Source organism: Lycorma delicatula, chromosome 1 (genome assembly GCF_047948215.1).
Source record: "Lycorma delicatula isolate Av1 chromosome 1, ASM4794821v1, whole genome shotgun sequence".
NCBI classification, from domain to species: domain Eukaryota; kingdom Metazoa; phylum Arthropoda; class Insecta; order Hemiptera; family Fulgoridae; genus Lycorma; species Lycorma delicatula.
In genome coordinates this window covers 133,797,732-133,823,517 of record NC_134455.1, presented here as the reverse complement: position 1 = coordinate 133,823,517, position 25,786 = coordinate 133,797,732, and the positions used below count along the sequence as shown (strand labels likewise).

The following is a 25,786-nucleotide window of genomic DNA, read 5'->3' as shown; positions in this document are numbered from 1 at the left end:
TATCAAAAATTATTTCAGACAAAAGTTTTATGTAATGTTTAGAGGACTAATTACCACTTTAACCCGATTCTATACTGTGTCTGTGATAGGAGATATGATTTTTTTTTTGTCTTAGAAACCCCATTTTTTCACCCCGCTGGGCCAGTGTTTGGTCATATAAAAAAACTTTACTTAGATAGATTTTAGGCCCGTATCCAAACAATAGTAGGAAGATTAAGTGAATTCGATATTTTACTTAATAAGAAAGTTATAGCAATATTTTGTTTTTTCTAAAAAGCCTCCCCATTTCCACCCGCAAGGTCCGATTTTGGCCGTCAATAAACTGGACCGACATTTTGGGACAAGTTATTTTTAAGAAACAATTTAAAAGTGACTGGCTGGAAATTACGGCAGTTAACGAATCCAAAAGAAAATGAAATATATATATCTATATAAATAAAAATGTAATTGTTCGTTTGTTCAAAATCTTAAATCTCCGAAAGTTCTTCACCAATTGCTTTGAAATTTTGACACAACGTTGCATTCCAATACGCGCGTGTTTTTCATATACCTACTATTTATATACCTAAGATGTCACACCTGTGACAGGTTTAAAACATGTTTTTTTTTTTTTTAAATTCAGCGCTATCTGTTGGACGTAAACGCAACACACGCTATACTAAATATTTTACGATTCCATATCAGTGTCTCCGATATGTATGTCCGCTGTAAACTAAAAAACTACTGGCCAGATTTACGCGGGGGAAAAAGGAAGAAAGGTAAAAATCAAAAAATGGAAAAATCGGAAAAGAAAAAATCTCAAAAAGAAAAAGGGAAGAAGGGGAAAATGGGAAAAAGCGGAAAATAGAGAAAAGAAAATTGAAAGGGGAAAGTGGAAGGGGAAGGAAAAAAGGGAAATAAGGAAAAATAAAAGGGACAAGGATATGGAAAGGGGATGATAGGGTAAATGAGGAAAAGTGAAAGGGAATGTGGTAATGTGAAAATGGGAAAAGGAAAATGATGAAAGGTGAAAAAGAAAAGGGTATGTGGGTGAAAGAGTAAAAGGGAAAAAGGGAAAGGTTACATTTTGTGAAGTTCCGTAATGCTCGGTTTGTTAATGTTTTATCAAACTTTCAATAGTGTTCATTTAATCTATATATATACGCAAATCTAGCAATAGCGAAGCATTACCGGGTCTGCTAGTATATATATATATATATATATATATATAAAAACTTTTTAGCTGACGGTAGTTTTGGGGTCTGACGGATGTGAAAATCATGATACCCATTACAATAGATAGCTTTCTTATGAAATCTACCTAAAAACACGACTGTCGAAAAAACACTGCTCTTTTGTTCTGGTTTGGTTCAATCGTGATTCCATCGTGATTTTATACCACAATAGCAAATACCTGGTTTGAATTTTGAAAATCGGAAGGTTAAACGCGAAGATATAACAACATTTCCGTGACATATTAGATCGAGAGTGTAACTGATTCATTCAATAGTTAGTCTTCATTCTATTAACAAATACCCCGTTTTAATTTTGAAAATCTGATGATTTTTTGCAGAGATATTATAAGAGTATCCCATTGCACTTCCCAGAACAGCGCCTCAGGTGCACCCCGTTTGTTACCGGTTAATGGTGATGGTTGATCTAGCCTCGCACGAGATGCTCTCATTACCTTACCATTAGCATCACACGCAGTCCTCCACAAGAAGCCCATTATTATTAAACAGAAATTTATTTAATATTATTTTATTTAACATAAATTTAATTCTATTATTTTTGTAATACTACTATTCATTCGATTGATTCGAATCATTCAGTTTTTGGATTCTTATTTATGTGAATTTCTATGGCGTCACCGACATAAGGGTTAGGGACATTGCTGAATTTGTTCGAATAACTGTGCCTAAATATACCTTCCAGTATTCAGAACTTATGCCGTTGGATCATTAATATCTTACAATAAATATATTGTTAGTGCGATCAATTATATTTTTATTATATGGAATGATACAGATTTAGATACGTTTCATTTATTTTGATATTGTATTATTAGTAAAATATTTCACATTGTTGAGGTTAATTATGATGTATATGTAGATTATTTATATTTTAAGAAATATTATATTAAAGTAGTTTATTTAGATTCACATTTAAGTTACATCTTTTACTGAATTGAATTGACTATTAATACATTTTTAACTGAACTGAATTAATTAACAACAGTATTATAAAGACAAAATATACAGAATGTTTCTAAAATGGTGAGCTGGCTGTACTTTTTCGGATTCTACTTGTAAAACTAAACAAAAAATTCCCTTAGAAAAATGGCAAATTCTTCTTCGTTCTCCCACTGTCCGCCACTTTGTTAGTATTATATAAAAATTTATATCTAAAGTTCAGATCGATGAATCACATTAATATTTGGTAAGCGGATAAAACTAATATTTACGGAGATATAACGGATTGAAAAATAAACATGGCCGCCACTTTATAATTTCAAAAGATAATTTAATTCCTGATATTTTGGTAATTTTAAAACTATATTACCACGACGCTTACCAAATATTAATTTGATTCGTCTATTCAAACTTGAGATATAAATTTTTATGTAAAAATAACAAAATGGTGGACAGGATGAGAAAGAAGGAGAAATTGTCATTTTTCCTAAGGATATTCTTTGTTTAATTTTACAAGTTGAATCCGAAAAAGTACAGCCAGCCCACCATTTTAGAAACACTCTGTATATTATAAAACAGCTGTTGAATCAATTATATTAACATATATATATGCCTTACATAAGTAAGAAGAAAAGAGTTGCACAGTTTGTTTATTATTAATAAGGAGGACATGAAACTGAACAAATTTACTTCAACAACATATTAGTGAGTTTCATCCTGTAGTATAATTATCGTTTAGTAAAATAAGTATTATACTGCGTTTATGAAAGTATTTGTAATTATAATTTATAATAAATTTTATATTTAAAAATATATGAATTTTTAATTATACTCTCGTTTCACCAGAATAATTGTATCTAATAATTTAAATACATGAATTTTTAATGAATTATGATATTGTAAATTATTAGAAGTATATATCGTTAAAAAAAAAGTAGAAGAAAGGGTTGGGGGTAAGTTCCGAAAGAGTGCCCTATTTTTTGTAAACCTAGGTATTACCAAATCCCATTAAAGGCATAAAAATGGGTCATTTAATTTATTTTTTATTTGTGAGTTTATTATTTTTTTTTTTTTATTTTGGTTGCTATAGGCCAACCCAAAATTAAAAAAGACAAAGGTTAAAATGAAACGTTTACGATTGTGATCAATGGCGGCTCGCGGCACTGTGAACTGCAGCACCCCCAATTTCCACTTGATTATACCATTTAATAAAACGTGTCCTTTTTTCCTTAATTCTGTCTCTATACTTGTACAATATATAATCGTTAACCTTAATATCAGTAACCATCCCCCAGTTTATGAAAAAGAAAAAAGTCTTTGTATCGAACTGCGCTTCACAGTTCCAGCGGCGTTTTTTTACTCCACGTGTGTATGGAACGTTTCTTGTAGTTCCCTTATCTAGTTTAGTCGTTGGAAGGAATATGAAAGCGGTTTAGTTGTTTTTCAGTAGTGATCAGAAGATGGCGGAAAGCAAAGGCTCTTTGATCGCCAAATCTGTTCAAAAACACGCTGGAAGGGCGCAAAAGAAAAAGTAATAATTAAAAACGATTTATGTATTTCTTTCTGTGTACATAGAAATTTAAATTAAGCACCGTTGAACTATAGTGTTTATAAGTGGACATTTTATTAACTTATTATCTAATAATACTAAAAAATATTATATGTATTGACATTATATTATTCAGTAGCAGACCCGGTAATGCTTAGCAATTTCTAGATTGAGTATATATATATATAGATTAAATGAACACAATTGAAAGTTTGATAAAATATTAACAAAATAAACATTACGGAACATCACAAAATTTAACCTTCCCCTTTTTCCCTTTTATCCTTTCTATCTTTTACCTTTTTCCCCTTTTCCTCTTTTCCATCTCCCCATTTCATTTCCCCCTTTTCCTTCACCCTTCCTATTTTTCCCCTTTTCCCATTTTCATTTTTACCATATCTCCTTCCCCAAATTCCGTTTTCCCTTTCTCCATTTTCCCTTTTTTCCTCCCATTTCCTTTCCCTCCCCTATTTCTCTTTCCCTTATTTTCCTTTCCCCTCCATCTTTCCCTCTTCCTCTTTCCCCTCTCCCCTTTTTTCTCCTTTCCCCTTTCCATTTCCTATCTTCGTTTTTCCTTTTCCCCTTTTCCTCTTTTTATTTTTTAATTTTCCCTTCTTCCTTTTTACCTTCTTCCCTTTTACCTTTTTAGATTTTTCACCTTTGCGATTTTACTCGCTTTCTCTTTTCCGGATTTTCACTTTCTCCCTTTTTCTCTCGCGTAAATCTGTCCAGTAGTTTTTTAGTTTACAGCGGACAGAAATATCGGAAAAACTGAAATGGAATCGTAAAATATTTAGTATAGCGTGTGTTGCGTCCAACAGATAACGCTGTTTTTTAAAAAAAAACATGTTTTCATCTGTCACAGGTGTGACATCTTAGGTATATAAATAGTAGGTATATAAAAACACGCGCGTATTCGAATGTAATGTTGTGTCAACATTTCAAAATAATCGGTGAAGAACTTTTGGAGATTTAAAATTTTGAAAAAAACGAACATTAATATTTTTATTTATATAGATTCGGTCAAACCGAAAACGGTTTTTAAGCACATTGTACTTAATTCGTGTACCACATTCTTGAATGTGATGAATGTAGAATTAGATTATTTTCCTGCTTCCAGCTATTCTATTTCATTTTTTCAGTTCTTTTATTTTACAGAAAACTTTAACCATGGCCTTGAAAAGTTCCAGAAAAAAGTTTTCTGGAGCAGCAACCCCACTAATTTTAGCTACGAGCCGCCACTGGTTGTGAGATATAACTTTAAAGGGTCATTCTGACCCCCTAGAGGAAAGAAACCTTGTGATGATTCCGGGTTCCAGTTGCTACATCATCCTTCCGTTTCTAGCCCTGATGGGCTTTATCGGAGATCGTCTTATCAATCCTCAGACACTGTTTACATATCATAGTCATCAATTTGACTTTTATCAAGATACCATCGATGTAAATGTCTCGGTAGAGGTTTTCATCAGTGATTTTAACTCAGTTTTTGCCTTTGTATAGGCTTCTTCTAACATCTTCACACTTCTGAGCTACTTCGTAACCCTCACAATTGTTTGACGATGTTCGCGGAAGCGCGATCCCCGCGCCACACTCTAACACCGCAGAAGACTAATTACAGATAAACAAATTATAACAAACTAGACTAATCAGCAACTTTTAATTAATTTTAATATAATATCAAAGAACTTTCTCTCAACATTCAGAAAATTATTGATCTCAACAGCGATAGTTTTGATCTGCAACCACCCTAGGTACAGTTTTTAAAAAATACATAAAGAAACAAAATGAGAACTCCTTCCATAATTGTCCAATAATTGCAAAGAGATTCCAATGACCTTAAGTAATAAACCTCCGATCTGGACCGCTATCAAGACGAGATCACAGGTGAATGATAAACAAAAACATTTTTTACAAAAGACTCGGACTACGACAACTCTAACCAAAATGAAGATCATTAGATCATTTTTTCAAAACTAATTTCAAAGATGGTGAACAATACCGCAAGCAGTTGTTTCATACTGGAACAGAACGTCTTTAGTTTGGAGCTAGTCTCTAGTTTAGTTTGATAAATTAAATCTTTCTATGTTTAACAGTTGAAATGGTTATTTAAGGTTTGACATAACTTACGATCATTCCGTACACTGAACTGATGTTTTCTGAAATGACTGACTACAAATATAATCACTATTATTTTTACTTTACCGTCTAGATGGCGTTATACCAGCGTTAAGTAAAAGTATTTTAATTGGTTCAGTTTGGGCATATGCGGTATTCACCGGATCTTGACGTTTTGACACCTAAAAAACAGAAAAAACCGGATGGAAATTTTCTAGATGTTAATGTTCGTATGTATGTGTGTTCGGTGTTAGCCTCTAAATCACCTTATATCTCCAGAACTACTGGACCGATTTTGACCAAATACGGTCAGATTATTTCTATATATGGGGCATTGATGCTCATTAAATTTTCAACTTAAAAGATCAATGGGGTGAGGTTGTAGATCAAGTTCATCAGACCTCAGTACTCGAGATTTCTTCTAATTAAGGTCTTATTTTTCTTAGGAACATTAGTAAACAATTAAAAAATGATAATATTTGAAAAAAACAAAATTTTCAAACCGCACCCCCACTCCAAAAATGCTCTAAATTAGTGGCTATGTGGGTATACTGCGTTAACAGTATCCCTTGTCACAAGAGGCTCTAATATAGCACTGACGTACAGCTGTACAAAAATATCATATTTTAATAAAATTATACACATTTTAAAATAAGTTGTGTGTATATGTGATTAAGCTGTGCAAGAGAAAAAAAAACTGCGTGACGGAAAAGTCCTACAACTGTGTTGTCAGCTGTTTTTTTTTTACCGATCTGTATTTATTCGAGTACCCCCAGCTCTTTTTTCTTGGAATTGAAGAGAAAAAATAAGGACGCGGGGCTTACTTGAAACATAGCCTTTAGCTAGGATACTTTATGTAAAGTAAACGTTTTCTTAGAAGTACCTAAATTCAATCACGTACATATAGTTACATTAGGCTTTCGTTTATCAATACCGCCACTTAATACCTAATGCCACTTATACAGAATACATCCTTAATTATTATCATCCTGTTCATATTATTGATAGGAACGAAGTTACAGTATTTTTAGAAAACTGATTCATTCTGTATAAGCTGCATCCGGTTCTAATGACACTACAGTTACAGTATCGGTTACCCATCGTCCTCTTGTCTGTTCGCCATAGTCATTGTACTGTTTGTAGATGTGGACAGTTATGTGCATTTAATCTGTTTAGTTTATCTTGTAAAGTTTAATATGGTGATTTATTTTAATTACTGCATTAAAATGAGTACAAAAGGACAGCGTCTACGATCTTTACATTAAATGAAAAACTGCACGTTAGAAGAGGCTGAAAAATTTGGAAATCGGCGGCAGGAAGAAAATTTGACGTAGATGAAAGCTGCATTCGAGACTGGCGTAAGAAGAAACAACTTCTGGTGAAAGGCGCTGGTAATAAAAGGGCTTTTCATGGCTTAAACCCAAAATACACAGACATAGAAAAAAAATTGTACGACTTTGTTATGGAAAAAAGGAAATACGGTTATGCTGTCACGACAGAAATGTGTCGATCATATGCACGTGAAATCGCTAAATCATTGAATAAAGTTGATTTTAAAGCAAGCCGTGGATGGATAACACGATTTTTTACACGAAATGATTTGTCAATAAGACGAAAGACGACCATTTTCAACTTCCAGACGCTTATGAACCAAAAATATTACATTTTCACAAATACATAATAAATCTTACAAAAGATAAAGGCTATTTGCCTTCTCAAATAGGAAACGCTGATCAAACCCCCGTATATTTTGAAATGCCGTTTGACAAAACCGTAAACAAAAAAGGTGAAAAAAATGTTTAAAAAACTGATTCGCACTGGTGGTAATGAAAAACAAAGGTGTAATGTTACGCTTTGCATTACTTCTGACGGATCAAAATTACCTCCGTACATTGTTTTTAAAAGAAAAGCTCTTCCTACCGAACAGGTAAATGGAGTTATACATATAACAGGTCTTGTTCGGTGGCGGGGGGTTCTCGAATAAATACGGTAATTTCCCGTTATAGCAGTTACAGGAGCATATATCGCCATACACAGGCAAGTAAAATAAGAATTATGAATAATATTGCAAATGGTCATTGTACACGTTCAATCTTCGATAAAAATTGGAGAGTTACATAATTTTTTCGGTTATTATTGATATTGTAATACGTTTTAAAAGAAGATATAATATAAATCCACGAATAATTTAAGTTATTCATTTATTTTACACTGAGGTTCCTTTCTTTTCCTGTTTAGCTTTCCTGTTTCCGGGAATTATCGTTCAGATATTATTTCAGAGGATGATATGTATGAGTGTAAATGAAGTGTAGTCTTGTAAGTCGCAATTCGACCATTCCTGAGATGTGTAGTTAATTGAAACCCAACCACCAAAGAACACCGGTATCCACGAACTATTATTCAAATCCGTATAAAAGTAACTGCCTTTACTAGGACTTGAACTCTGGAACTCTCAACTTCCAAATCAGCTAATTTGGGAAGACGCCTTCACCTTCAGACTAACCCGGTGGGTTACACAGCGGATCCGGTTAAATATTCTACAACTAATATCATATTTAAGTCGTTAATTTTAATTATATTAATATCGTTTAAAATATTATTATTTGTTTGCTATGAAAGAGTGGAGGATTCAACAACTATAGTCATTAGCCTGGTGGAAAATAATAACGTATGAATAAATACCATGTCTGACCGGGATTCAAACCTGGGATCTCCGCACGAAATGCGAGACACTACAAACTCAGCCAAGGAGGTAGTCAAAAAACAAATTAAAAAATTTTATTTAAACAAATTTTGCACTTAACAATAATATTTTATAGTTTTTTTAACATAAGTCAGCGTTTCTCAATTTTACAGTATTTGTGACCCAATTTTCAATTATATTTTCATCTCGCCCCCTCTCATACAATAACATTGTATACAATAATAACACATCTTTGAGTATTTTGACGGTGCAACAATACGATGTTAATTACAAACGTTACAAATTACCAAGAATAAGTACATTTATTGATATTTAGCAACACCGATCCGCTGCATTGACAAAACCAGAATCGATGCCTCTCTACAGCTCTCATGGTTCATCATATCGGACATTCTCGCGGCTTCGCGAGAAGTTCCAATTTGTCTCGAAGATTCTGGAACGTCGGTGAAAACGTGTATAAATAGTGCACCTCGTTCGATTCCAGCCAGCATCAGTCGTGTCGATCCTTCTATCGCTATCGAATCAATCGGAAATGTGTATGTTGTAATTTTCCTGTTACTTGTGATTCAAGGTATTAAATATTCATGGCAGTAGATTTATACAGAATCACGGATAAATTTTTAAGCGTGCTTAAGCGAGTATTAGACGACAGTGAAGCATCGAAAAGTGCACTGACAAGCATGACACCAAAAATAAAATCAAGAAAATATTCTCAAGAATACTTACATTTTGGGTTTACCAGTATTGAAGTAAATGAAGAAGAAAGGTCCCTGTGTGTGGGCTCAAAACTGTTGGCAGCAGACACCATGAAACCAAATAAACTTAAATGACATTTGGAAACGCTTCATAGCGAGTACGTTTAAAAATCGCAACAATTCTTCGAATTAAAATTAAAATCATATGGAAAGCAAACAACATTTTAAAAAAAACTTTGTGAATGAGAAAGCTTTACTTGCTTCTTATAAAGTTTCATATAAAATAGCCAGATGTAAAAAAAACCTCACACCATTAGTGAAGAGCTTATTTTGCTAGCTGCTGTTGAGATTGTAGAAACTGTTTATGGAGATAATTTTGACAAAAAATTGCAGTCCATATCTCTATCAAATGGCACTGTTCCCCATCGAATCGGTGATGTAGTTGAAGATGTTAAAGTTGCCTGCCAAATTGTTTTTAATTCATGATGAGATAACAGATAGCAATAAAAATGCTCATTTCATTGCCAATGTTCAATTTTTTGATGATGATGGTATATCAACAGTAGAAAAACTACTTTTCTGCAAACCAACATAACTCAAAGCAACAGCACTCGCATTGTTTACTATCTGCATATAATCTACATATAAAAATCTACATATATAAAAATGAATGTTGTTTGTTTGTCCCGTACGGCACCCTATACCATTGATCCAATTGCAATGAAACTTCGGTGAGTTATTGTGCGTGGAAGGTTTCTGAATTAGTTTGGTCCCGCTAAGTGACGCTGCTGTGTCATTTATTTGCCTCCATATTAAGTATGGACTTCTGCTATGTTGTTTATAAGGAACTTGTGAAGTCTTGTCATTTAATTATGTCTAGTTGTAAGTTTTTATCCCTTTTGCCATTTTCTGTTGTTATGCTGTAGGATTTTACGTCCATCATGACTGATTAGATTTCAAAAATTATGACGCCTTGAAATGATAGGAGTACGGGCTAGGAGTATTCTGGGAAACACATGTTTGTATAAATGAGTGTATTATATGGAAAAAAAAAAGGTCGCGAGGGTTGAATCGTGGATACGTATAGGGACAAGAGAGGTAGCCTCAATGCTGGTTTTTATGTGCAAGAGTGGTTGAACTGGGGCGCTCCGATGAAGCATTGGCGACGCTCAAGGTATGTGAGGTGGTGGGCGCACGATTCGGGAGGGTATGCGTGGGATGCATACCCCGACTCTGATTAGGATTTAGGAACGGAAAGGGTAACCTTTCTGGGGAGGGACGTCGTGGCAATCAGAAGTAGTGGTCATGATGTCTCAATGAACAAGGAGGGACCCCGACGGGTAGGACAGCGATTAGATGCATGCACAGAATGGTTAATCTGCAGCCACGTCACTCAGGGCCGACCGAGGCAGCGTCTTCTAGGAGATTACCGGTTGCCCCTGAGTAGTTAAAAAGGTCCGAAAAAAGAAGTGACGCTGCGGTCAAGATATTTTGAAAAATTGTATGTATGGTACGATTTGGCTCATATTCAGAAAGACAGTTACGTGAAAAGAAAAATGTTTACAAAAACTATACCCGCTAGGTGGCATCGCTGCCGAGATATTTACGAAACAAATATACAAACAGACTTTCTTCTTCTATATATATATATATATATATATATATACATATAAAAAAGATTCTAATTTGTGTCCACAATGTTCGTATATGTGTCTACTATAGATTAAATAACTACTGGACCGATTTACGCACGGGTTTTTGCAAAATGGTCTGCGTGTTCCGGAGAAGGTTTAAAGTTATTGAAATCCTCGAATGACCAGTAGAAAGATAGTTAGGGGTATTTTGAACCGACTACTGTGTTTAAATAGTAATTTGAATTAAATCCGATAGGTAGTGCTGTTTGTAAAGTTCGTAATGTTCAGTTTTTTAATGTTTTATCAAACTTTCAATTGTGTTCATTTAATCTATATATATATATATATATATATATATATATATATACACACACACGAGTATATAGATTATATTAGTGATTTTATAAACGAATTTTTCTCTTTGAATTTTATACAGGGGTGGATGATGAGTTTTCTGCACTGATAACAAGAGAATTTTGTATATTATTACCAATTTTGTGAAACCGGATTTTCTGCGGTGATCTCTTTGAAGATAAAATATAAATCTCAGCTCAATATAGAAAAAGAACTCGGTATCTATTTCTATTATTAACCGTTACTTCGAAAAAAGTTGCTCTCCAAGATAGGCCCAAGGGAGTCACACTAACAATTATTAAACTTGTTTTTAATTTAATATTGATAAATTAATTATATAAATACAATATGCAGTACTAATACAATTCTGATATCTATACTGATCAATTCGGAATGCTGAAACTTTTGGAAAGTAAGCGGGTGGCATGTCAAATCTATTCTACAACCATCTCTCCAAATACTGTCACCACCACTTAAATCGGACATAACCTCCTGTATGGTGACCTTCGATGTTCTCCGCCGGCTGGATCTCCGACCCGCAACTGGAGAAAAAGTGTATCATATCAGTGTAAATGTGTATTTTAATATTTATTATGTCAGCATGTGTTTTGTTTTGCTTTCCTTTCAGAAAATTTATAATTTACTTCCTTGTAGTAAAGGGAGTATTGTAATCGAGAAAGATTTAGGTTTTCAGATTTCAACGGAAATATCCATTTTGACCATCCCTGAATCCATTTTGACTAGTTTCGGCGTGACGTCTGTACGTACGTATGTGCAAATATATATCTCATAACTCAAAAACTAATGCCGTAGGATGTTGAAATTTTGGATTTAGGACTGTTGTAAAAACATGTAGTTGTGCACCTCCCCTTTTGATTGCAATCGGTTGGACCAAAACTGTTAAAAAAAGCCGAAATCCTAAACATATGGATTTTAGAATTTTTCTTAACTGCAGTAATAAGTCTTCATTGAGAGCTTTTTAACGATATATCATGAGGTACTTATTTTCATTGGTTCCAGAGTTATAGCCAAACAAAACTTTAATTAATGAAATATTTGACCTTACAAGAGGAAGGCACTCCTTCGAATCAGGCTTCATCTTCTTTTTTTCTTTCTTTTTATGTTGGTTCAAATCCAACTTCATATATATATATTTGTTTACTTTTTTTTACTTTAAATATACTGATTTATTAATAATTATTAACCTCTAATTGTAGCGACGAGTCAATGTGGCGAGAGCCGCATTGTCGGACCGTGTGGGAGTTCCTTGATTCCGTTGCTTTATTCAACCGAGGAGTCTTTTCCCCTTAGACCTAAGGGGAAAAGACTCCTACCGCAGTGCTGCGGGAAGCTAACCTAGAGATATATATGGCTGACCACCAGCCAATTAAGGCTCTAAGCGCTTATGGTAGGCAGGTACTTGCTGGCATTCAGCGACCTAGGCGTGGCAGCGAATTGCTGCCTAAACGAAATAAATTTTATTGTGGAAGTCATATATATTTTTAATAGTTGACGGAGTGCGCCTAACCATTTTAGCAAATGTATGACAAATGAGCGGTTGGGACACGTAAGCCGATGGTGTATGGCACCACGCTTAGTCCGCTCACATTGTTAGGTAAGCTCTATGAGCTATTTAGGAACTGGTCGCTAACGCAGTAGCCGTTTGTAGCACAGACATTTGGTCGTTTGCTATAGTGTGACCGAATGGGGTGGTGGCGGGAGAAATGTCAAGCAAACAAAAAAAACCTCTGAATGTAAAAAAAATTACAATAAATAATAATTAAATAATAACAATAAAAAAATATGAAAAAATCAGAAATTATTAATAAATTAAATTTATGTACTTTTCATTTTAATTCAAAACTTTGATAGAGGTTAATAATTATTAATAAATCAATATATTTAAATTTAAAAAAAAGTCAAAAAAATATATATGTACGTGAAGTCGGATTCGAATCGATGTGTCCATGGTTACGGATTTGACACTTTCTCACTTAACACCATATAACTACTTGTGCGACGTGAAACAAAATTAATATATAAACTAATATAAATGAGCTAATACAGACACCACAAAAAATGTGATACATGTGGTATCCACCACAATGCAATTGCGTAACTGTCCACTTTATGAAAGAATTTGAGGATTGTATCAAATGAAATACGTTTAAATGAAATACAGCAAAAAATCTGTATATGTAATTAAATAGGCTTAAAATGAAGTCATGTGGTGTCCACATCAGATTTTTTTTTTTAATAATATTTTCTTTGCGATTTGCTCGCGCCCCCAAGTTAGTGTTTTCACGCCTCCCTAAGGGTACGTGCCCCACAGATTTATGAACACTGACTTAAATTTTACTATATATAAATTTATGTTTCATTATAAATAGTTGATAAAACTAGTATTAAATTCATATTACTCCGAATAAGTTATTTTAATGTTATAATTTTGTGGTAAGTTATCCTTGACGTGAGGTATATTATTATTATTAGTATTAAAATAAATTGTCTAGTTGCGAAATTGGCTTTCATAATAACACGATTCTTTATTCAGAAGTAGTGAATTATATTTCAATTTCTTCAGTTCTAAAATAACATTTTCAATTACGTAGAAACTTAATGGACATAGAGTATATTACATTTAAATATTATACTTAAAATACCCTGCTTTATTAAAAATAAAGAGTATTTCTAAAGAAATATTACTCAAGCATTTTTATCATCATATTTTCTTACATGGTTGCTATTTCAGACTATTCTGACAAATTTTATATTTTCTGATATTAATATGTCTTATAAGCTGTTATAAAAGAACAGATGCATGCATGGCAGCTCGCATATAGGCACTATGGAACTGCAGCATCCTCTATTTCCACGTGATATTATCGATAACATTTAATGAGTCCTTTTTTCTTCAATTCATTCTTAATACTTGTATAATATATAATCCTTAGTCAGTAGCCATCCTCCAGTTTATGAAAAAGATACAAAAAACTTTTATGGAACTGTTTGCTTCACAGTTCTAGTGGTGTGGTGTTTGGCTGTGCATATGCACACGTAGGAAGGTGCATGCGAGGCTGCGAGGGACAGAAAGCACAGTATCTCTCGCAGTCCCGACCCTGGCATACTGGAGGAAGGTAGTTTTTTTTACTCCGCGTGTGTATGGAACTTTCCTTGTTCTTCCCTTTTCTAGTTTAGTCAGTGGAAGGAATATGAAAGCGGTTTAGTTATTTTTTCAGTAGTGATCAGAAGGTGACGGAAAACAAGGGTTCTTTGATCGCCAAATCTGTCCAAAAACACGCTGGCAGGGCAAATAAGAAGGTAATTAGTAAAAATTAATTATGTATTTGTTTCTGTGTACATAGAAATTTAAATTAAGTACCGTTGGACTATAGTGTTTTTAAGCTTACATTTCATTAAGTAGTTATCTAATAATACTAAAAAATATTAACTGTATTGTCATTTTATTATTTATTCGATTAAAACGAATATGGCGGCTTATGTGCTTATAAACCGTGTGATAAAGTGAATTCCTGAATGTGATAAAGTGAAGAATTAGATTATTGTCCTGCTTCCAGCTATTCTATTTGATTAATTTGTTTTTTCTGTTCTTTTATTTTATAGAAAACTTTAACCATGGCCCTGAAAAGAGTTAGAAAAAAAAAGTTTCTGGCGAAGCACTCGCCCTCTTTTTAGCTGCGAGCCGCCACTGGTGTTTATATATCTTATTACAACCTTCGTATAGTCTCTTCCAACCACGATTACATACCTACCATAACTTATAGCCTTTACTATGAAACTAACCTATTCGCGGAAGCGCGATTCTCTCGCCTTCCTCTAACACTGAAGGTTTCACACAAAAACTCATTCTATATCTAATTTCAATTATACTGTTTAGATAATTACCTGATTGAATCTTTAAACACAAAAATACTATCTTCATACCAACAAAACAACTTTTTATCACAACAACGGCAACTTTGTCCTACATTTCAATTTACTCAAACTCCTTTTGATTTACTTAAAAATCAAAAAAAAATTCACAAATTTAATAAGCTTCAAGTGATATCCTACCCTATTTCTCTCTGCTCTGATCCGCTTTCAGGAGCGAAGTCAATACCTACACACCCTCTCACACCACATAGTTTTCCACCCATCATTCTCATCCTAACAGCGAATATCTCAGGTAACCGGGGCTCGATGCCAAAAGGCCTATCTTCGCAAAGTAAACAACAGATGAGCCCTAGCCACCCGGATTGTTGTTCTACCTCTACATCTATAATAGCATCAGACCCCCTCAGTTATCTCCCATACTGCTATGAATTTCAGAAAGCCTGTAACTATGGTCCATTCCTTTACCGTTTTCCAATTAACTCGAGATCAAGACCAGAATTGAACCTCGCAAGCTCTCTAAATGAAGAGATACACTCATATCTCGTATAATGTAGATCTTTTTTTTAAACACTGCAGAATACTATACAAACAATGATGGAGGGATCCAGAATGAAATTAAAATGTAGATCCAAAAAAATTATGAACAAATAATTCAAAAAAGAAGATGGAAAAATGCATTTTTTGCAGGTTTTCTTAAGGATTTTGAAAAATATTGGATTTATCAGTACATTTTAGAGGAGAAAACAAAATGTTTACTTCCTTGTACGAAGTATTATGATCGCGAAAAATTTTGGTTTTCAGATTTCAACAGAAATATCCATTTTGACGATCCCTGAATCCATTTTGACTAGTTTCTGCGTAACTTCTGTACGTACGTATGTGTCTCGCATAACTCAAAAACGATTAGCCGTAGAATGTTGAAATTTTGGATTTAGGACTGTTGTAACATCTAATTCTGCACCTCTCATTTTTATTGCAATCGACTGAACCAAAAGTGTCTAAAAAAAGCTAAAATATACAAAATTTGGATTTTGTACTTTTTCTTTATTGCAATAAGCCCTATTTGAGAGCTTTTGAACAATGTATGTAAATAGTACATATTTTCATTGATTCCAGTGTTATCCAAATAGGATTTTAATTAATGAAATATTTGGATCTTACATGGAGAAGGCACATCGGTTCGAAACCGACTTCATTTCCTATTTTTTTAACTTTTTTTTAAATTTAAATATGTTGATTTATTAATCATTATTAACCCCTGATTGTAAAAAAATTTACAATAAATAATAATTCAATAATAACAACAAAAAAAGTAAAAATATGAAAAAAAAAACAGAAGTTTTTAGTGAAATAAAATTGTATGTAGTTTTCATTTTAATTTAACAATTTTACAGAGGTTAATAGTTATTATAGGTTAATATATCAATATATATAAATTAAAAAAATATTAAAACAAAAATATATGAATATGAAGTCAGATTCGAACCGATATGTCTATGGTTACGGATCTGACACGTTCTCACTTACACCACATAACTACTACATAAGGGGTGGGGTGCTCTGGCGTCCCACCTTCAATGATTGAACGGGGACTCCTGGGGTCCTTAGGTGGGGAAAAGAATGACCGAATTTCCCATATATAGAAGTAATCTGAAAAAGTTTGATGAAAATCAATCCAGTCGTTCTGGAGATATAAGGTGATTTAAATGCCGACACCGAACATACACACACGTACATACGAACATTAACCTAAGGAAAATTTCTATCTGATCTTTTGGGTTCCTTAGGTGTCAAAACGTAAAGACCCGGTGAAAACCACATATACCCAAATTAGACCGATTACAATACTTTCCCTTCTAAAGATATAGCTCTGCAATAGCGCTATCTAGACGAGAAAGTAAAAAGTTATTAAACGACTGCGCAGTTCGTGAACTTCCAAAAAACTGCCTCAGCATTTGTTTGGTTAGTTGAAAGAAAAGTCATAGTAAAATCATGATCAGATCAGCAGCATAAAAAAACAATTAATCTTCTAAAATATACAAAATGAATTTTGTTTGTCCCGTTTGTTTTGCTACACCATTCTTCTAATTGCGATAAAACTTGGTAAATTTTTGTGCAAACGCCCGCGAAGGTTTCTGAATTAGTTTGGACCCGCTAGGTGACGCTGGTGTTGAGATATTTCGAAAAAATGTATTTACGGCCAGATGTGGCTCATATTCAGATTATATATTAGTTACGTGAAAAAAAAAAATTTGCAAAAACTATACCCGCTAGATGGCGCCGGTGTCGAGATATTTTACGAAACAAATAAACAAATATCCAGTCATTCTTCTGCTATGTATATAAACGGCAATGTCCGTATGTGTGTCTGGTATAAACCAAAAAACTAATGGACTGATTTACGCGCAGGTTTCTGTAAAATCCGCATTGTCCGGAGAAGTTTTAAAGCTATTGAAATCCACGATCTGACCAGTAGAGTGAAGGTTACGGATATTTTGAACCGACTACTGCGTTTAGAGAGTAGTTTGGATTAAATCCTATAGGTGGTGCTGTTTTGACAATTGAATTAAATTACATTCTGGCTTTAATAAAGTGAAAGATTAAATTTTGTGAAGTTCCGTAAGGTTTTGTAAGTTTCTTAATGTTCAGTATTAATTGCAATGATTTTGCAGTCATATATCTTTTCGTTAAAAAGTTATTTTCTACCGACTGGTGTGTTTAGAGAGTGATTTAAATTAAATCCGATAGGTAGTGCTGTTGTTTTGCCAATTGGATTTATTTACATTATTACTTATACAAAGTGAAAGGCTAAATTTTGTGAAATTCCGTAATGTTCAGTTTTTTAATGTTTTATCAAACTTTCAAATGTGTTCATTTAATCTATATATATACATGTATATGTACTCAAATCTAGCAATAGCGAAGCATTACCGGGTCTGCTAGGTTAATTATGAAATAAAAAACAGATGCAATTAAAATCCATATTAATTATAATAATTAATAAACTATAATTAAACAGACAAAGAAGTATCAAGCGAAATACATGAAAATACCAAATACAAAAAAATAGTTTGTAATTTAGAACGCATTAATGAAAATTATCTCTTACTATATTTATGTACAGGATTTTTTTTTTCAGTTTTAATTATTATCAATTAAAAATTCATGGATACAATAGCATTCATGGATTCAATAGCATTTTTTCTGTAAAAAAAAGTTTTTTTTATTGTATTTTAAATAAACTGTTGAGAAGACTAGCGGTTAATACGTCGTAGCATATCAGTTGTTAAACTGATATAACAGTCGAAAGTTCTGAAATTAAAATCCTACTAAAAGTTAATTGCATTTATATGGAGCTGAATATTAGACAGTTGTTACCGAAGTACTTTGGTAATAAGGGTTCAATTAACCACACGTCTCAGGAATTGTCGGCCTGAGTCTGTATAAGACTACACCTCATTTACATGTCTCAGATGTTATCATCATTACACCGTTTGGCGGCGGGGGGGTGCTTATTTTCACTACCGCCAGTTGAAATAAAATTTTTTCATAATATTTTCATAAAACATTATGAAAATAAAATTTATATTTATTCTTTTCAAATATATTTTTCTAATTCTATAGACAAAAAAAGGATTTTTCAAGTATTTATATGGAAGAATCAAGTAAAAAAAATGCAAACATATTTACAAAATAATGAGTTAAATAAAACATTTATAAATACATATTAATTGTATTAAATCTATTAAAATATATTTGAAAAAGATTTTTGCCAATTATATTGAAAAAATTAAATTTTGATTAAACAATATAATTTAGACATTTAGAATAACATTTAGGCTTAATCATATACAACAACAAAAATAATAACCAAGAAAATAAGGGTAAAAATTGTGAACGTTTTTTTTCCAAAATTTGTTAAAAAAAGATTCTGATTTTAAATAAATTGATTTGAACATGTTTGGATATTTGTGTAATTTATTTTAAAAATACAATGAAATTAATTCATAGTCCTATTAAAATGTTGTGAATAACAGAAATTATTCATAAAAAAACAATTATTATTTTAAAACAATTATTTTTAAATAAATGAGATAGCTTATCCGTTAAAGTAACTCTATAAAAATAGATTTTTAATTTATTAAATATTGGTTTACATGAATCGTATTTTCCGTAATAAAAACATTTTTTAAAGCATTTTATTTGAAAAAAAATCCTTTGGAACTGTTTAAAATAGGATCAATATATTTAAATATATTGGCTCAGTTTTAAAGTATATTCCAGTTTTAGTATATTTAAAATGGTATAATAGATTTTTAATAATTATTATAGGTCAAATACAATCTGATTTTCTTCAAAACGAAATATTTCTTATAATTTCATAAAACTTTATTCTTTAATGAGACGCTTAAAATACAAAATTAATATGCATCGGCCCGCGTTCATCTGTAGAGCAATGGCAGCGTCTCAATTCTATTTTTATATGTATAACATTCGAGGCGTACGCAAAGTGTTTTTTTTTTTTTTTTTACACAATTCATTATTAATGATAGGAACTTCATTATTTTCATATTAATATGTTTTGTTTAAATATTCTTAAATAACACTTTTTTTCTATTTTATTTTATTTATTTATTTTATTTTTGTAGCGAAAATAATACTTTCTGTATTAAAATTATTAGAAAAATATATATAATTAACTAGCAGACTCGGCAATGATTCGCTATTGCTAGATTTGTGTACATATATAGATTAAATGATTACAATTGAAAATTTGATAAAATATTAAAAAAAAACTGAACATTACGGAATTTCACAAAATTTAATCTTTTACTTTATAAAAGTCAAGATGTAAATAAATCCAGTTGGCAAAACAACAGCACTACCTACCGGATTTAATTCAAACCAATCTAAACACAGTAGTCCGAGGGAAATAACTTTTTACCCAATGAGACATGGCTGCAAAATTATCACAATTAATACTGAACATTAAGAAACTTACAAAACATTACAGAACTTCACAAAATTTAATCTTTCACTTTATAAAAGCCAGAATTTAATTTAATTCAATTGTCAAAACAGCACTACCTATCGGATTTAATTCAAACTACTCTCTAAACACAGTAGTCGGTTCAAAATACACGTAACTTTTTTCTACTGGTCAGATAGAGGATTTCAATAGCTTTATACCTTCTCCGGAAAACGCGGACCATTTTAGAGAAACCCGCGCGTAAATCGGTCCAGTAGTGTTTTTGTCTATAACGGACACACATATGAACATTGCTTATTATATATATATATATATATATATATATATAGAAGAAGAAAGTCTGTTTGGATAGTTTGTTGTTTCGTAAACATCTCGACACCGGCGCCACTTCGCGGGTACAGTTTTTGCAAAAATGTTTCTTTCCACGTAATTAATATACTCGTCGTGTATTCTGAATATGAGCCAAATCGGTCCATAAATACATTTTTCTAAATTTCTCGACACCCAGCGCCACCTATCAGGTCCTAACTAATTCAGAAACCTTCGAGAGGGTGCGCATAACTCACCAAAGTTTCAACATAATCGGATGAATAGGTATAGGAACGCTTATGGGACAAATAAACAAACATTCATTTTTTCTTCCTTGTACAGAGTGATTTTTTAGTCCTGTTACCCAATTGTTAATGTCTGGTAATTTTTTTTCTAAGAAAGGAAAATTTTGTTTTGTGACACGAAGATGGTAGCGCTACTCAACCGATATAGATACGGCAGTGCGAGTTAATTCTCCTTGAGCCGTGTAAACATTTGTGCCGTTTCCGGTCGTGTTACGAACAGAATGACTTTTACCATAGAACAACAAGTTTTCCTTCTTGAACAATATTTTGCTACGAAATCGTACGCGAGTGTAAAAGAATCAATTCAAATTAAATTTGTTGGTGTTCCTCCGCCAGAAAAAATGTCAATTTCTAGGCTAATGCTTGCGACAGAAAACGTAGCGGTCGACCGACTCGCTTGACAGATGACGTTTTAGAGAATGTGGAAACAAGATTACTCAATTCTCCACGGAAAATTTTACGAAAACTTTCCACGCAAATCGGTTTGTCATATTCGAGTGTTCAGAAAGCCGCTAAAAAATTGCAATTGTATCCGTATCGCGTACGATTAGTTCAAGAGCTTCCGCCTCCAGATTTAAATAAGCGATTGCAATATTGCCGTTGGTTTAGGTCTCTCGTAAACGATAATGGAATCGCATTTTTAAACACAGTGTTCTTTATCGATGTAGCTTGGATCCATCTCGATGGTTATGTGAACAGTCAAAACTGTCGAATTTGGGCGGTTGAAAATCATAACGGTTTACACGACAAATCTTTGCACCTGAAAAATTGATGTGTGGTGTGCGATATCTCGTCATCGTGTAGTCGAAACCATATTCTTCGAACAGACAGTAAATGGTGAAGTATACAAGAATATTGTGCGCCAATTTGTTTCCCTCCTGGAACCTCAAGAACGGTATTGCTGGTTTCAGTAAGTCGGCGCTACATGCCACACGTCTCGAGAAACCGTGGATTTTCTGCAAGAGTTCTTTGATGACTGAATAATAAGAAGGGCTTATGGCCTCCAAGGTCCCCAGACCTCACATCTTCTGACTACTTTTTGTGGGGCTATATTAAGTCCGAGGCCTTCAAAAACAATCCTCACACTATTGATGAACTTCAAAGTCAATATTACAGACTTAATCACGAATATTTCCAATTCAAACTCTTAAAAAGGTTTCTGCTAATATGCTGAAAAGAGTCCGTGCGTGTATAACCGCAAGGGGTCGGCATTTTGAGCATATTATTTAAAAATTATGTAAGTAATAGCTTTTTATTAAATCTCTTTTGTAAGTAATAAATACATTTTTTTATTCCACCTAAATTTCTCTTTCTAAAATTACATTTAAAATTGGGTAACAGGACTAAAAAATCACTCTGTACTAGTACAAGGAAGTATTATTACGCGAAAAATTATGGTTTTCAGATTTCAACGTAAATAACTGTTTTGACCATCCCTGAATCAATTTTGACTAGTTTCGGCGTGACACTAGATGTTGATGTTCGGCGTGATGTTGAAATTATGGATTTAGGACTGCTGTAACATCTAGCTATGCTCTTCCCCTTTTAATTGCAATCTACTGTTCCAAAATCCAAAAAAATTTTAATTTTGGACAATTTTTTAACTGTAATGGTAAGCCCTTATTGAGAGCTTATCAACAATATATCATAAGTAGTACTTATTTTCATTGGTTCCAGAGTTATAGCCAAATGAAATTTTAATGAATGAATTATTTCGATCTTACAAGAAGATTTCCATTTTTTTTAACTTTTTTTTTTATTATTTAAATATATTGATTTATTTATTAATTACATTAACCTGTGATATAAAAAAAAATACAATAAATAACAATTCAATAATAACATTTTTTTTTTAAAAAGTAATAAAAATAAAAAATATATGCAATTTAATATTCGTATAAGGAAGTCATGTGATGTCCACGTCAGATTTTTATATATATGAAAGATAAAATGAAATTTCCGTGGCGGAGTGATAGCGTCTTGGCCTTTAATTCGGAGGTACCGGGTTCGAATCCCACCCAAGCAATAGCATTTTTCATATGCTTCGTATTCCCGTTTACAAGTATCAAGCTTAAATGGGGCATTAATCTCTCAAAAAAAGAAGTTACTTTTTCGTTTTACATCCCCCACTTTTTCGCATTTTTTAATAAAAATTTATTTAATGTAGCATGTTTCATAATAATTGATGAAACATTAGAGAAAACACACTAACATGCAGTTTTATAACGGTCATTTTAAGCATATTAACATATTAGTCAAAGTTAGCGAGGATAGGATAATGTCAAGTGAAGTTATAACGGACTGGAAAATATAAAATTAAATAAATGGAAACTGTTTAAATTCTAATTGAATTATTGAAATAAGAAATTCAATAATTATTACAATTATTTATTTTTTTAACCTCCGGGACCACCATTAGGTATTGCTTCAGAGGATAAGATGAATGACAAGTAGCGTATGAAAATTCCATGCTTGACCGGGATTCGAACTCGGGACCTGCGGATAAAAGACCGAGACACTACCACTCGCGCCACGTAGGCCAGCAATTATTTATTACTTAAATAATCCAAACATTACGGTTAATTAGTTAAGGTTAGCGAGCGAAGCGAGTGTAGATTGAGTTTGGTTAGATTTACTCGTGTAAGCGATAATGCTTATATTACCTTCCCGTCTAGATAGCGTTATAGCAGAGCTATAGTTCCAGAAGGGACATTATTGCAATCGGTCCAAATCGGGAATATGCGATTTTCACCGGATCTTGACGTTGATCAGAAAATCGGATATAAATTATCCGGATGTTCATATGTATGTGTGTTGTGTCGGTCTGTAGATCACATTATATCTCTAGAACTGCTGGGCCGATTTTAACCAAATTTGGTCAGATTATTTCTATATACGGGGCATTTATGCCAATAAATTTTCAACTTAGAAGGTCAAGGGATCAAGGTCACCCTCAGTATCTGGAAATTTTAACGTCATATTTTTCTTAGACACATTTATTAACTTTTAAAAATAACAATATTGGCAAAATCGCATTCCCGACCCGAAAAATGCTCTAAATTACTGCTATGTTATTACGTCATAGGTGAGCAGTAGAATTAAATAAATGAATAATATTTAAAGTGTAAAAAAGTAACTCGGTCCGGCTGGGTCTCGAACTCGATCACTCGACTGACTCGGTACCTGCTGCTTTAAGCCTCGCGACTATACACCAGTGCGCAAAAATTATTTTATGTATGTTGTGAAATAACATCAATTTAATTAGTGCTGACCGTCGCCGGTAGTACCACCACACCCGAGCGAATTAAATACGGTATGCGCGCCCGGTTTAGTTAGTATCATTGAATTAAATTAACGAAAGAATATGATATTTAAATAAAATGATAAATATTTTAAATTAAGTTGTGTGTGTAAGCCAAACAACCCACAGTTGTAGAGCTTTCAGGGAACGCACCTTTAGCCGTGTAGCGGTAAATTCCTGCAACTGTGTTGTTTTTTTTTCTAGTATGTAAAATATAAAGAATGTTTAAAATGACTGGTATAAAACAGCATGTTATTTTTATTTCTCTATGTATTATTGGCTTATTTTTATTGAATCAGAGTTACTACGGCATTTCGCTAATGTTTTATTCATCAATTATTATAAAACATGCTGTATTAAGTAATTTTTATGTGAAAAAATGTGGGAAAAGTGGGGGGCGTAAAACGATATAGTATCCGAAAAAAATATCAACTTATCAACATGTTTTTAAAATAAATTATTTATTTAATTACTTTCTTGTACGAAGTAAAGGAAGTACTGTGATCGCGAAAAATTTCGGTTTTCAGATTTCAATGGAAATATCCATTATGACCATCCCTGAATCCATTTAAGCTATTTTTGGCATGACGTCTGTACGTACGTAGGTATGTATCTCGCATAACTCTAAAACTATTAGCCGCAGGATGTTGAAATTTTGGAATTAGGAGTCTTCTAACATCTAGGTGTCCACCTCCCCTTTTGATTGCAATCGACTGGACCAAAAGTGTCAAAGAAAGCACAAAATCCAAAAAATTTCGATTTTGGTTTTTTTTTTAACTGCAGTAATAAGCCCTCATTGAGAGCATTTCAACGATATATCATAAGTGGTACTTATTTTCATTGGTTCCAGAGTTATAACACAATAAAATTGTAATTTATGAAATATTTGGATCTTACGAGAAGAAGGCCCATCGGTTAAAATACGACTTTATACTTTTTTTTTTTTAATTTAAATATATTGATTTATTAATAATTATTAACCTCTTATTGCAAAAATATTTTTAAAATAGATAATAATTGAATAATAACAATAAAGAAAAAAAAAATGAAAAAATATCAGAAGTTATTAATGAAATAAACTTTTATATGCTTTTCATTTTGAAAAAATGAGTATATGTAATTTAATAGTATACAAGGAAGTCATGTAGGTCCACATAAATCTCATTTTTTTATTTAAAAAAAAAATATATATATAAAATTGATTAAAAATAGAACAATATTACATTGTTTGTTATTCAATCAAATAGAATATAGAAACGTAACCTTACCTTGTAAAATGTGTTTGTCTCCTAAGCGATTCCATCAGTTTTGTGTTTGATGTTTTAACATGAGTTACTTTTGTAGTTGATCGTCCTGCCGGTTTGTTGTCTTCTGTCATCCTGCCGCTACCGGTACCTTGGTTACGATTATCCTGTCGACGACGCCTGCCACGAGTTCGCGCATTGTTAGCTGAAGTTTGTGGCGTCTCTTCGACCCTTTCTTCTCTCTGTTTTCTTGCTAATGACGCCCTTCTACCGCTCGAAAGAAATAAAGATACGCTTTTCATCAACGCCATCTGTAAAAAAAAACGTAGAATTTTAAAAAAAATATATGAGTAAATTAATTGGTATGAAAACATCAAAAATATTAATGAATTAAAAAATAAATATAAATATTTTTTAAAAATTCAAAAAAACGAAGATATTTATTTGTTTAATAACTATACAGAGTGTTTCTAAAATGGTTGGTTGGCTATATTATTTCGAATTCTACCTGAAAAACTAGA

General features: G+C 32.6%; 1 protein-coding gene across 1 annotated transcript in view; it reads right to left on the bottom strand.

Annotated features, from left to right (window-relative positions):
• The window catches only part of LOC142317645 (calaxin-like), a 56,750-nt gene extending 31,174 nt beyond the window's left edge, over nucleotides 1–25,576 (bottom strand). The window contains exon 1 of the mRNA XM_075354201.1: nucleotides 25,290–25,576. Coding sequence (XP_075210316.1) covers nucleotides 25,290–25,576 — 287 coding nt within the window. The remainder of the gene's footprint in view (nucleotides 1–25,289) is intronic.
• Between the last annotated feature and the right edge of the window lie 210 nt (nucleotides 25,577–25,786).